The sequence below is a fragment of the Eumetopias jubatus genome, unplaced genomic scaffold, assembly GCF_037043125.1.
Source record: "Eumetopias jubatus isolate StellerSeaLion01/CBP00866 unplaced genomic scaffold, mEumJub1_p1.0 scaffold_14, whole genome shotgun sequence".
Classification (NCBI taxonomy): domain Eukaryota; kingdom Metazoa; phylum Chordata; class Mammalia; order Carnivora; family Otariidae; genus Eumetopias; species Eumetopias jubatus.
Window position 1 is genome coordinate 85,189,458 of NW_028274820.1, and position 13,767 is coordinate 85,203,224.

At 42.3% G+C, this 13,767-nt stretch overlaps 1 protein-coding gene and 1 pseudogene across 2 annotated transcripts in view; one reads left to right on the top strand and one right to left on the bottom strand.

Annotated features, from left to right (window-relative positions):
- CALU (calumenin) overlaps positions 1 to 13,111 on the top strand; it is a 30,769-nt gene extending 17,658 nt beyond the window's left edge. For both annotated transcript variants that reach the window (XM_028104933.2, XM_028104934.2), the window contains exons 4-7: positions 1,022 to 1,188; positions 2,260 to 2,320; positions 9,273 to 9,472; positions 10,710 to 13,111. In XM_028104933.2, coding sequence (XP_027960734.1) covers positions 1,022 to 1,188; positions 2,260 to 2,320; positions 9,273 to 9,472; positions 10,710 to 10,814 — 533 coding nt within the window. In that variant the 3' untranslated portion in view covers positions 10,815 to 13,111. The remainder of the gene's footprint in view (positions 1 to 1,021; positions 1,189 to 2,259; positions 2,321 to 9,272; positions 9,473 to 10,709) is intronic.
- Positions 7,414 to 8,105, bottom strand: LOC114210644 (homeobox protein Nkx-3.1 pseudogene; annotated as a pseudogene).
- Positions 13,112 to 13,767: the final 656 nt, after the last annotated feature.

Genomic DNA, 13,767 nt, shown 5'->3' on the forward strand with positions numbered 1-13,767 from the left:
TTCAGCATCCTAACAGATGGATAGGTCCAACTTCAATTTGGTTGTAATCTACTGTTTAATTTTTGTAACAGCTTTATTGAGGTATAATTGACAAATAGTACACTGCACATATTTAAAATGCACAATTGATGAGTTTTGCCATAGGTATATACCAGTGAACCCATCACTACAATCAAGACAAATGAATATATCCATCACCCCAAAAAGTTTCCTCATGTCCCTTTATAATCCTGCTCACCTTCCCCATCCTCTATCTCTGGGCAACCCCTGACCTATTTTCTCTAACTCTGGATTAGTTTTGCGTTCTAGAATCTTACATAAATGGGGGGAGGGGGTGGCAAACAGTACTTGTGACTCATGGTAGATCTCTGAGTTGGCTGAAAAAACTAAAGTGTGTTCTTTCAGAGGGTAATATTCTGTTGCTCGAATCAGAGTGGCCTTAATATGAGATAGGAGGCCTTTGATATCTAGCTTCTCAGTGGGAGCCTAATAATAAAAATAGCAATAGCTAACATTTATTGAGAGCCAACTCTATGCCAGGCACTGTTCTAAGCACTTGGATTTATTCGCTCATTCACACCTCCTGACAGCCCTGCGCAGCTGGCACCACTATTATCTTCATTATTCGGATGCGTAGATTGAAGCACAATTAAGTTACTTGCACACAATCACACAGTTAGGAGGTGGTAGAGTTTAGGATTCAAACCCAAATTGTATGACTTTAGACTACTGCTGTCTCTCAGATATAACCAGAAAGCTTGAACCTTCTAGTAGCCTTAACACCAAAAACAGCGAAGCATCACGTAATAGGTTACATAGCTAAGGAGCCAGGGTTCCATTGGAGTGGCAAACATTTACATTGCACCTGACTTTGATTACCAAAATGTTTTCACACTGTTACAATTTTACCTGTTATTTCTTCATTGCTTGGTTTATCTTTCTTGGAAATTGATTCCTCAACCCACCCATTTTCATGTTTTGTGGCAGTCTTAAGATTGGAGTTAAACATTTTGTTTTCTAGATGATCCAGACCCTGATGATGGATTTAACTATAAACAAATGATGGTTAGAGATGAGCGGAGGTTTAAAATGGCAGACAAGGATGGAGACCTCATTGCCACAAAGGAGGAATTCACAGCTTTCCTGCACCCTGAGGAGTATGACTACATGAAAGATATAGTAGTACAGGTTGGTGGAGAGCAGGGGTTCTCAGTGGAAACTCAGTTTCTCTTTTTGTGCTTATACTATTTTTCCTCTTTATTCTTTACTCTGTATCTGGAAGAATGGCTTGCTTTTATTATGAAGTAAGCTCTAAGCCCCAGCATCAGGCTTGAACTCATGACCCCAAGATCAAGAGTTGGATGCTATACCGACTGAGCCCAGCTAGGTACCCCAGGAAAATCCTGTTTTTAAAAATGTCCCATTGGGCGCCTCGGTGGCTCAGTCGTTAAGCGTCTGCCTTCGGCTCATGTCATGATCCCAGGGTCCTGGGATCGAGCCCCGTATCGGGCTCCCTGCTCTGCGGAAAGCCTGCTTCTCCCTCTCCCACTCCCCCTGCTTGTGTTCCCTCTCTCGCTGTGTCTCTCTCTGTCGAATTAATAAAATCTTTAAAAAAAATAAATAAAAATGTCCTGTAACCAGTGATCAGACACTAATAACAGTAATACTGGAGAATTCTCACAGAAGGCAGTTACCAATAAAACATAAACTATGGACTTTATAGTTTTGTAAACATAAAATATAGATTATAGCTACAGACGTATTAGTCACATTTCCTGTTAGAATGACTTCAGCATAACTAGGGCTGTTCCACATCATTGTGGGCTTGGTGGGATAGGTCGTTTTTTAAACAGTGTACCAGTGTTCCTCCAAGAAGATTCATAGTTCTTTTGGGTTGAAGCATAAAAAACAAGTAATGTTTTACCATTTTTTACCTAGAAAAACAGCAATTTCCTATGGTTTAACCATACTCACACATATACATATATGTGTGGTGGGGGGGTAAGATTTTATTTATCTATTTGTCAGAGAGAGAGCACACAAGTGGGGGGAGCGGCAGGGAGAAGGAGAAGCAGGCTCCTTGCTGAGCAAGAAGCCCGATGTGGCGCTCAATCCCAGGACCCTGGGGTCACAACCTGAGCCCAAGGCAGACACCCAACTGATGAGCCACACAGGCATCCCTGTGTGTGTGTTTTAATGAATGATAAATTATTACCTCAATTTCAACCAGATACTAACTTTGTCTCCTCTTCTGTCTAGGAAACAATGGAGGATATAGATAAGAATGCTGATGGTTTCATAGACCTTGAAGAGTATATTGGTAAGTCTGTTTCTACTGTTGTTCCTAGGAGAAGCTGAGAAGCTATGGAAGTGTGTTTGCCCATAGAAATAATTTACCTCATGGGTCAACTCGTAGCACATCATTAAGGCCAGACCAGCATGAGGAATAGTGGGTCCTGATAAAGTATCTATAGCAGCACTGTCCAATCAAAATGTAAATGTGAGCCACATATGTATTTTTACTTTTCTAAAAGCCACATCAAAAAAAAAAGTTTCTTTAAAACATGATTCTTTTTTTTTTTCTTTTTTAAAGATTTTATTTATTAGAGAGTGAGAATACAAGCAGGGGAAACAACAGGCAGAGGCAGAGGGAGAAGCAGGCTTCCCGCTGAGCAGGGAGCCCGATATGGGGCTCAATCCCAGGAACCTGGGATCATGACCTGAGCTGAAGGCAGACGCTCAACCGACTGAGCCACCCAGGCACCCCAAAACATGATTATTTTCAATAATGTATTTTACTTAGCCTAATATTCTAAAATACTATACTTTCAACATGTTATCCATATAAATTAAGGATTTTTTTTCATACTGTCTTCAAAAGCATATTTTACACTTACAGTACATCTCAGTTCAGACCAGCCACATTTCAAGTTCTTGATAGCTCCATGTGGCCAGTGGCTACCATATTGGATAGCAGTGATACAGTACATCCCAGATGCCTATGGAATTGACAGTAAAGAGTTGCAGGGAGCCTGGGCTGGCATTAGGAAACCCAAGAGGAGAAGATAGGGAATAGAATAAAAGAGATCAGTGGGTGAATAAGCGACCACGAGTTGCTGATTTCTCTTAGAGCCTTTCTTTGCTCCTTTCCATGGTTTTCTGTTTGTGTTTTCTGTCTGGGTCCTCTATCTCCTTTTTTTTCCACCTGTCCCTTGAATTAAACAAGTTATTTCTTTTCTCAGATTTTATCTCATTATACTTGCTATTTATATCTAGGGTTATTCCAGTTGAATTACTCTCTGAATATTTACCATTCTGTTCTTCAAAGACTCATTGATGTATTTTCAGTTTTTTAGAGAAAGAGGGATGAGCAGTAGAAGATAGATTTTTTTTTTTAACCAAAATGATTATTTTTAATGGAGTTCAGCACGGTGGAAATAAATGTCTGGGTGCATTTACTGAGCCTGTTTCAAAGTTTACTATTTTTACCTTTAAATATTTAGTATTTTATCCTTTCATTCTTTTGCCATTTTATCTCCATTGCTAAAACTGATGAACTTATTTGAACCTCCAGAGGAGAGCAATTAAATTTTATAACTGTTAAGTACCATCATTTATGAAGCACTGAGGTCAAATAAGGAGATATTTCTTTCTACATCCCTATCATATAGATCCAAGGGCAGAGGAATTGTATTTTGAAACTGTTAAAACTATCAAGTCTGTGTACGTATGTTTGTTGCTTTCTTTTGCAAATCATCAACTAATGTAAATGCTTTTACACTGGGGATGCTGGGCTTTGTAAACCTGAAAGTCTCCCAAACAGTACCTTCCAGTTTCTGGGGATGTACCCTGTTGAGGAAAGAGATCATAAACAAATGGTCATTGTTTCTTACATTTAGCATTAATAAGAAGTCCCCGGAGTTATACTGTTAAATATTTTTATTCTTTAAATTTGTTATAGGGGCTCCTGGGTGGCTCAGTTGGTTAGGTGTCTACCTTCAGCTTGGGTGTTGATCCCAGAGTCCCCTGTGTCGGGCTTTCTGCTCAGTGGGGAGCCTGCTTCTCCCTCTCCCTCTGTCTGCAGCTCCCCCTGCTTGTGCACTTTCTGTCTCTCTCTGTCAAATAAATAAATACAATCTTAAAAAAAAAATAAAATAGTTATAGAACTTTGCAAACGTACACAGAATTAGATAGAATAGCATAATGAACCCCCATGCGCCTGTGCCCAGCCCTAACAGCCATCAGCCCCTGGCCAGTCCTTTTCAATCTTTATCTACTTCCTTTTTTTATTATTATTATTTCGAAGAAAATCCCAATCATCATCTCATTTCATCTGTAAGCATTGGGTTATGTATCTCTAAAAACTTTTAACATCTAAGATTATGTTAAAAGGACTGAATCCTTTTTAAATAGAAAATTCAATAGTAGTGTTATCTTTACTTACCTAGCTTTAAAATGTACTCATTATGTCATATTTCTGTTAAAAGTAGGTCTTTTAAGGGGTGCCTGTGTGGCTCAATTGTCCAACTCTTGATTTTGGCTCTGGTCATGATCTCAGGGTCATGAGATTGAGCCCCTTGTTGGGCCCTGGGCTCAGCATGGAGTCTGCTTGTCCCGGTCCCTCTGCTCCTCCCCTTGCTCCCTCGCTTGCCTTTTTCTCTCTCTCAAATAAGTAAATAAAATCTTAAAAAAAAAATACATACATATATATATATAAAAGTATGTCTTTTAAGTATACATGTATTCTCTCTCTAATTCAGAATTTCCTGGGCGCCTGGGTGGCTCAGATGGTTAAGCGTCTGCCTTCAGTTCAGGTCAGGATCCTAGAGTCCTGGGATCGGGTCCCGCATCGGGCTCCCTGCTCCTGGGGAGCCTGCTTCTCCCTCTGCCTCTCTCTCTCTCTCTCTGTCTCTCATGAATAAATAAAATCTTTAAAAAAAAAAAAAAAGAATTTCCTCGTGTGTACTGTGAAAGTTCTTCTTGACCCACAGGAGAGCTAAGGCAGGGCACTGGCCAGTGGATCATACAAATACTACATTTTCTGAATGTGCTGTAGCATAGAAAAAGAACTGGCAAGTCCTGCTGTCAGGTATTCCTCCTTTGTTTAAAAATAAAAAAAAAAAGGTAGTTCTACTCTTAGCGCTCAAACTCAGGAAAATGACAGTACCAACTGTCAAATGACAGTAATACAGTTTAGTAACGAGTTCATCCTTTATTCAAGGGAAAACAGCCCACGGATTGGGGAGTGCAGTGCCGAACAAGCAGCAGAGGAGCACTTTTCCCAAGGGATTTTGGGCATGAGAAGAAGCAACACAGAAACAGGGCGTGATTGACTAGAAGGTCAGGGATTTCCTGATAGGGCTAGCAGGTCTTGTTTTCTGGGGTCAGGTAAGCTGCTAAAGCTGAGTTGGAGAATTGTGACTGGTGTAAAATTTCCTTGGCAGTGTGGTGTATCCCCTAAGTGCAGGCTAACTTGGGTTCAGATTTGTGGCGTGGGCCGTGCTGCTTGGAGCCACCTCCATTTTGTGGGTTTCAACATACGAATTACCTTTATCACAACTAAATAACTACCTTTGCGTAGAACTGCTAGAAACTATTTAGACGTATATAAGGTATGTTCCCATAGCTTGCATGAAATGCACATATACTTTGATGTAGTAAACTGGGGAGTCTTCAGACTTCTTCACTCACATAATTCTAAAAGAATTTTGACAAACAATATTCTCTTACATTTTAAAGTTGGCATCTACAGTATTTAAGTAGAAATTTATATTTTTTTAAAGATTTTATGTATCAAGAGAGAGCAAGAGCTGGAGGGAGGGGGAGGGGCAGAGGGAGAAGCAGACTCCCCTAAAGCAGGGAGCCCAAGGCAGGACTCCATCCCAGGACCTGAGATCATGACCTGAGCCAAAGGCAGACACTTAACCCAGCCACTCAGATGCCCCTAAGTAGAAGTTTAAACAGTTGTAAAGAATAATCTCTCTTGGTTGTAAATACTGAATTTTAAAGTACTTTAACTCATAAATAAATCTAGTAAAATTTAAATACCATAGCAACTTTTTTTATTTGTTTGTTTTACCATAGCAACTTCTTACCTACTAGCATTCATATAAGTAATTTGAACAAACCAACTTTATTATTTATTTATTTATTGGGGGGGGGGCTGGTGGGAGGAGCAAAGGGAGAGGGAGAATCCTAAGCAGACTTCATGCCTAGCACAGAACCTGGCTCTGGGCTCGATCCCACAACCCTGAGATCATGACCCGAGCCGAAATCAAGAGTCAGGTGCTTAACTGACTGAGCCACCCAGGTGCTCCTGAACAAACCAACTTTAAAAGATAATTAGGAAATTCACATTTGGACTGAATATTTGATAGTACCAAAAGCTGATTTTGTGAAATGTGATAATGACATTATGACTATGTAAGAAAATACCCATCATACCCATCATTTTTAGAGGTACATTCTAAAAAATACTTAGTAATTGGTTGTGCACAGTTTGGGCTTCTAGCACACACTTCTCAGGTTTTCTTGAGAATTTAAAATAGCACCTTTCTTTTTTATAAAGATTTTTTTTTTAATCTTTATTAACAAAAAAATGTAATCCCCCCCCCCCCCCCCCGCAACTGCCCAGCTGCAGTGCAGAGGCTCCTCCTCAGGCCGTTGTCCGACATGTGGAGAGTCTTCTGTCCCGGGCCCACCCCTTGCAGTACATTTCTGTTTATACAGCTTGTACTAAAACCACAGTGAGTGCTTCGAGTTCTGCTTGGGCCACCCTGGAAATACTTAGGTCGGTGTGTTATTTAAAAAGGAAGAAGCAACAGCTTATATTTTCACCTCCTTGTACCCATCTTCAAATCCCATGTAGGTCCGTGCTGAGCATGACAGGCTTCTCATCGAGCCTCTGTCTTCCTCTCATGGGGACAGAGAGAAACCTTGGTCCTATTCCAAGGTCAATGAGAGGTTTTGGAACTTAAGTGTAATTCAGGAGGTGACACCCTCGACTTGGTCATCCTTTTCCCTTCACGTTCGCAGTTTCAGGGTTGATGTTCAGTTACACAAGAGGATGGAGTGGAAATGGCATCCTCAGGAGTGATGGGGATAGCTCATATGAAATCACAGGAAGTGCTAGAAATAGCACTTGACTTTATCCCTCCCCACTTGGCGGAGGTCTCAAAGAGCAAAAAACCTCCCACATCATGTGTTGGGGGATCTATTTGGATATTCACTGTCCCAGATCTTTCATTGGCTCACCAGTGAAGAATCTGGGATGTCGATGCAAACCTGCAACAGGGTCAGTATGCACGTCTCTTGCTCCCCAGTCCTCCCTGAGCCTGGCCCCTTTTGCCCTCCAGAGACGCAAACCCAGGGAAGACAATATTTGACCACTCATGATTGTCATCTGAGCTGGCACTACCAGAAAGGTGGGTTCCAGCCTCCCAAGCAGTGCAGGTAGGGGTAGTAAGGGTAGCTGTTATTGCATGGAGAGAGGCCTGGGACAAGCCCTCCTCTTTCAGAGCCGGCAGGGAGGAGTGCTTCTCCAGGTCTCCCAGGTCTGAGGTGAGCTGCTTTCGCTTGGTCTTATAGAGTCTGTTCTGGAACCATATTTTCACTTAGGTCTCAGTGAGCTTGAGGCTCTTGGCCAGGTGAACCCTTTCAGGGGCTGACAGATACTTCTGGTGGCTGAACTTCCTCTCTAACTCAATGACCTGAGTGTGGGAGAAGGCAGCACGGGAGCGCTTCTGCGGCTGTTTCGAGGTTTGCGGAAGGCTTGATAAGGAGCCTGCACTGTTTTCACTGTCCATCAGATAAGTCTCAAAGTGTCTATCTGGCTCGCTCTCCGCCGGCGCGTCAGCCTCCTGCCCGGTGCCAGGCCGGGCGCTCCACTCGTCCTCGGGCGCCCCAGCGCCACCTCTTCCTCGCTCGGGCTCCAGCTCCTGGTCTCGCCGCGGGTCTGGCTGGCGCGGGGGCTGCAGGCTGCTTGTGTGGCCGCCGCGCCTCTCCACACCGTCCCGCAGAATGTCCTGGATGAGGAAGGAGGTGAGCGGCTTGGACTGGGTGGCCGCCCCCACCTCCCTGGGCCGTGGCTTGGGAGCCCTAAGCATCCCGGTGGCTCGGCTGCAGCCCGGCGGTGTCAGCTCTTCTATAAAGATTTTTATTTATTTATTTGTCAGAGCACAAGCAGGGGGAGCAGCAGAGGAAGAGAGAGAAGCAGGCTTCTCACTGAGCAAGGACCCCGATGTGGGACTCTATCCCAGGACCCTGGGATCATGACCTGAGCCGAAGGCAGATGCTTAACGACTGAGCCACCCAGGCGTCCCTAAAATAGCACCTTTCTAATAGCAATAGTTTTAGCTACTTTGGATCGAAATGGAATGTAGGGAACAGCTGTCTTTTAAAAGTTATTTATCTTTTTGGATGCTAGTCATTGACCTTTATTTCTCCATTTCTTAAGGGCTAAGGATTCTCTTTGCACTCATAATCAGGAATTGGAAACATTCTTTTTAAAAAATTTTTTTATTTAAATTCAGTAGTTAACATGTAGTGTATTATTAGTTTCAGGGGTAGAATTTAGTGATTTTATCAGTTGCATGTAACACCCAGTGCTCATTATATCAAGTGCCCTCTTAAATGCCCGTCTCCCAATTATCCCATCCCCCCACCCACCTCCCCTCCGGCAACCCTCAGTTCCCTATAGTTAAGAGTCTCTTATGTTTGCCTCCCACTTTGTTTTTATCTTACTTTATTTTTCCTTCCCCTCCCCTATGTTCATCTGTATTGTTTCTTAAATCCCACGTATGAGTGAGATCATATGGTATTTGTCTTTCTCTGACTGACTTTGCCTAGCATAATATACTCTAGTTCCATCCATGTCATTGCAAATGGCAAGAATTTCATTCTTTTTGTTGGCTGAGTAATACTCCGTTGTGTGTATATACACACCCCCTCTTCTCTGTCCATTCCTCTGTTGCATTCCTCTGTTGGTGGACATCTGGGCTCTTTCCACAGTTTGGCTGTTGCGGACATTAAGCAGTTGGAAATTTTTTTTTTTTTTCTGGAAATATTCTTGTTACGGGGTCATTAAGTAAGCCTCAGGAAAATGCCTTGCTTTCCCAAGGCCTCAGACCTAAAATACCCTTGTAACTGCTACTGGGTCCCAGACAGATGAGCTGGAAGGTGGATGAGGAAGAAGGGTTAAGCCAGATTACCATGTGGCAGTCTGGGGAAAGACACAGACCGGCCTTTTGCAGTGTGTCCGTTTGTGCGCGCAGGTGACATGTACAGCCATGACGGGAATGCCGACGAGCCGGAGTGGGTAAAGACGGAGAGGGAGCAGTTCGTGGAGTTTCGGGATAAGAATCGTGATGGGAAGATGGACAAGGAGGAGACCAAGGACTGGATCCTCCCCTCAGACTACGATCACGCGGAGGCGGAAGCCAGGCACCTAGTCTATGAGTCAGACCAGAACAAGGTAGGTCTGGCCAGGCCCAAACAGCCTAGTAGTGATCAAAGTCTGTTTGTGGGGGATTGGCTAAAACCTTCCTGTTGAGGTACCTAGAGCACGTCGGGTCTTCACTGGTCTAAGTCCGCTACAGATCTGAAGTTGACAGTTGAAAACTTAACAGGGCAGTGCTAGCTATCTGATCTCATTTTAGAAATCCGTTTGCCCAGTGTTCACACCATTGGAGGCATTTGGCTTCAGAAAAGAGCCTCTGTATATCGCCTGTGTCCAGCGTGCGTCATCTGTTATCTTTGGATCCCCAGGAAGTTTTCTCTGCTTTTTTTTTTCTTACCTCCTTTGTGTTTTTACCTATTACAGGCTCATTTTGCCTGCTCAAAGTTGGTCATTTCCTTCTTAAATACACTCTTTAAAATTAAGTTCTTTTTAGTGGGTTATAAATCAGCATTTATATAGAGCTTGTTAAAATTTTCCTTGGTCAATTAGCTGAGGCATTTGTTTCATAAAAAGAGTGGTAGTCTCACTAAGCCAGCACCTTTTCAGCAGTTTTAATGCTCTGCTTAGAGTAAGCTGAAACTCAATCTAAACATGGGGGGGGGTGTATTCTGAACATTCTCCTATCTAGGCCAGTCTTCTGTTTGAGATGCAGTGTCTTATCATCTGAGCCTTTTTAAGGCACAGTCTGTTTTGAGTTCTTGCTTCAGTCACTTCAGGAGCCAGGTGCTGTGTCCCGAGATACGTGGGAAAAGGAAACTCCCTAGGTCATCCCTTGTGAATCCGGCCTAGATAATTTTTGAGCTGAGGTCTGAGCCTTCATTTGGGGTTGTGTCTGGAATCTGTTGGTGGCTAGGGCATAGCAGGGGTGAAGACTATGGGGATGTTAGCAGATTTCATTGTTCCCTTTAGGCAAAGACTGGATTCACTTTAAAGCATTTTCCCCGGTTCTTCCTGTCTCTTACCTATACATAGGAGATGGCCCACATTTTGCTTGATGCATTAAGTTACTGAGCTGTGTTATTCCCGTCCTTCCACTTTTAACTTTCTTGATAAGAAAAATGTATTAATTGCTATTTTCTTCTCTCTTTGTGTGTATGTTGTGGAGGGTTGGGGGTGAAGGTTGAGTTCACATTTAGTTTAGTGGGAATTAGAATTTTAAATCCTGACTAACCCCTTTTGTTCTGTAGCGGTGTTTCTAAATTTGGAATGGGAAATCGTTTTTGCCTCGATTCACTCTTCTCTCTAATTTCAGGATGGCAAGCTTACCAAGGAGGAGATTGTTGACAAGTACGATTTATTTGTGGGCAGCCAGGCCACAGATTTTGGTGAGGCCTTAGTACGACATGATGAGTTCTGAGCTGCAGACAGAAGAACCCACATTTCTTCAAAAGTAATTTATTTTTACAGCTTCTGGTTTCACATGAAATTGTTTGCGCTACTGAGACTGTTAATACAAACTTTTAAGACCTGAAAAGGCGTAATGAAAACCATCCCGTCCCCATTCCTCCTCCTCTTTGAGGCACTGGAGGGAACTGTGCTTCTGAGGAACAACTCTAATTAGTACACTTGTGTTTGTAGATTTACACTTTGTATTATGTATAACATGGTGTGTTTATTTTTGTATTTGTTCTCTGGTTGGGAGTATGATATGAAGGATCAACATCCTCAACTCACGCTTGTAGGCAAACGTTAGCCCTTCACTCTTTCTCAACCCTTGCCATACGATTTTTTTAATTCTGACTTAACTAATTTTTTAAGCCTGAGATCAATAAGAAATGTTTAGGAGAGAGAAAAGGGAAAAAAATACACCCCACAATTATTTTTAGAGAGACAACACTTAATCTTGCCTGTTGAAAAGTATGTTTCGTAAGTAGTAGGGGCCACATATTCCATTCAGTTGCTCTAAGTCCAGCAATTGATCATGGCATTATCTGGGCAAGGACAGATTCCTGTGCTGTCAGAAAGCTTGGCTCGTCTTGATTTCATTCAGTTTTTTTTCTTCCCAGTAAGACTAGCTGTTTGCTAATTTTGCCAAGCACAGCTGTGGTGGGAAGAGTTAGGGCCAGTGTCTTGAAAATCAATCAAGTAGTGAGTGATCTCTTTACAGAGCTATACATAGAAACAGCTGGAAAACTGAGGGAAAAATACAAGTGTTTTCAGGGCACACACTTTTTTCTGGGTGTGCATCTGTTGAAGTGCTCAAGACTTTCTTGCCTATTGAATCACTGTAAGTGCCCCCCCGTTCAGCTCCTATTTCCCCAGGTGTTCCTAGGAATTAATCTTGCTTTCACTACATAGTTAAAATGTACTTTCCAATTATGTCATTTCATTGAAAGTGCCTTTAACGAGAGAAATGATCACTGAATGAGGGTTCTCTTAAGAAACCCTGAGATGAAATGAAGAGATTATTTGGACCACCTCATATGAAGCTTACAACCTCCCAATGTATTGGGGATTTTTTTTTTTCTTCCCTTTCTCTTTCAGACAGTGGTTAAATAGCAGTATTAGTTAGGAGCTTGGTTGCAGTGTTCTTATCTTGTGGGCTGGTTTCCAAAAACCACATGCTGCTGAATTTACCAGGGATCCTCATACCTCAGAATGCTAACCACTTACTACCAGGCCTATTTCTGTGTCAGCTGAAGAGCTTGAACTCAGACTCAAAGATGAGAGGGCCTACTGAGAGGACTCTTTGGTTTGAGGACCATTGTTCAACCTTCTTGCCTTTGACCCGTCGCCCCCTCTCCCCGTGGCCCCAAAAAAAAGTTTATCATGGATCAGCAGATTGCCAATCCTTGTCAAAGAGAGGGACGTTGTAGAAAGAGCTGAAGAAGCTACCTTCTGTTCCCAACTCACTTTACCCATGTTTTATGTAACACAAACTCTGTCTTTTTTGGTCCTTTTCTTACAGATGGACCTCTTTTGAGAAGAATTATTGTATTCCAAACTTTTTTAGCCCTCAGGTTACTAAGATGATAAATATATGTATATCTAACCTTTATTATTTCATGTATCTTTCTGGATAATACATTCAGGTGGTGCTGGGTGATTATTATAATCTGAACCTAGGTGTATCCTTTGGTCTTCCATGATCATGTTGAGGTGGACTACTTGGCCTGGCAAAAAGCCAGATTATCACGGAACTTGATCCTGGCCTTTGCATTGAGCTCTTGAGAGTGGATACACTCTTTTTAACCCCAGTATAGGGGAATGTAAATTCTCTGCTCTCCAGATTCCCCATTTTTATCATTAAGAAGATCAAAGATAATAACGTCAACCCAGGATTAGAGAGGGCACATCATGAACTGTGTGGCAGGAGAGCCTTGCAGCTCACTAGGTACAGAGAACCCAGGCCTTATGTTAAAGTTACGCACTTAGAAAGCAAACCTTCATATGCTAAAATGGCAACTTCTGGATGCTGGGTGCTCAGCAGCAAGCATACTCTAATAATCTCTAATGATCCCCCTGGATTATCTTTTTGGTTTAAGTCAAGCCTGAGGCTGGTGAACAGTAGCTACACACCCACATTGTGTGTTCTGTGAATGCTAGCTCTCTTGAATTTGGATACTGGTTATTTTTTATAGAGTGTAAACCAAGTTTTATATTTATAATGCAAACAGGTACCTATCTGTTTCTAAATAAAACTGTTTACATTCATTGTGGGGTATGCGTATTCCTTTATTCTCTTAAGAAATGGAACTCTTGCTTATTACAATGATGGGTGCTGTAAAATATCAAGAAACAGAGGTCTCCTAGAAGGTTTACCATACACCCTCCCCATCCCGGAGAAGTTCTGCCTTCTCCCGGATTAGCTATTCCTTTTTTATTTCTGAAATCTTCTGGCATCTTCCTCACTACAGCTGTAACCCCTCTTTGCTTTCCTCGGGCCATGTAACTGGAGAGGAGTCCAGCTGCTCATTACATAATTACCTGATACCAAACACAAGCCATTCCTGAATGCACACAGCATTTATTCTGACTTTTATTTCAAAAAGGCTCTTTTTCAGGGGGTGCAGAGGGGAAGCATAAAGTATAAAGTAAAACAGTTTTTTGAACATTTTGGTATAGTTCATAAATGGTATTAAGATGTGCACAGTCATTTTGAGAACATGAAGGGAATTAACCATTAACTTTACTAAATAATGCAGCTTAAGACAGGTTTAGCCAAATTGGGTGGGGAGCACCTGGAATAATTCATGCTGGCTCAGTAGCTTCTGGACATGGCTGTCCCTGCCAGAACTATAGGATTATTGGCAGTGATGGCATAAAGAAGTTCTTTCAAACTCGTATTTTGGGCCTACTCAAGGTTTTGG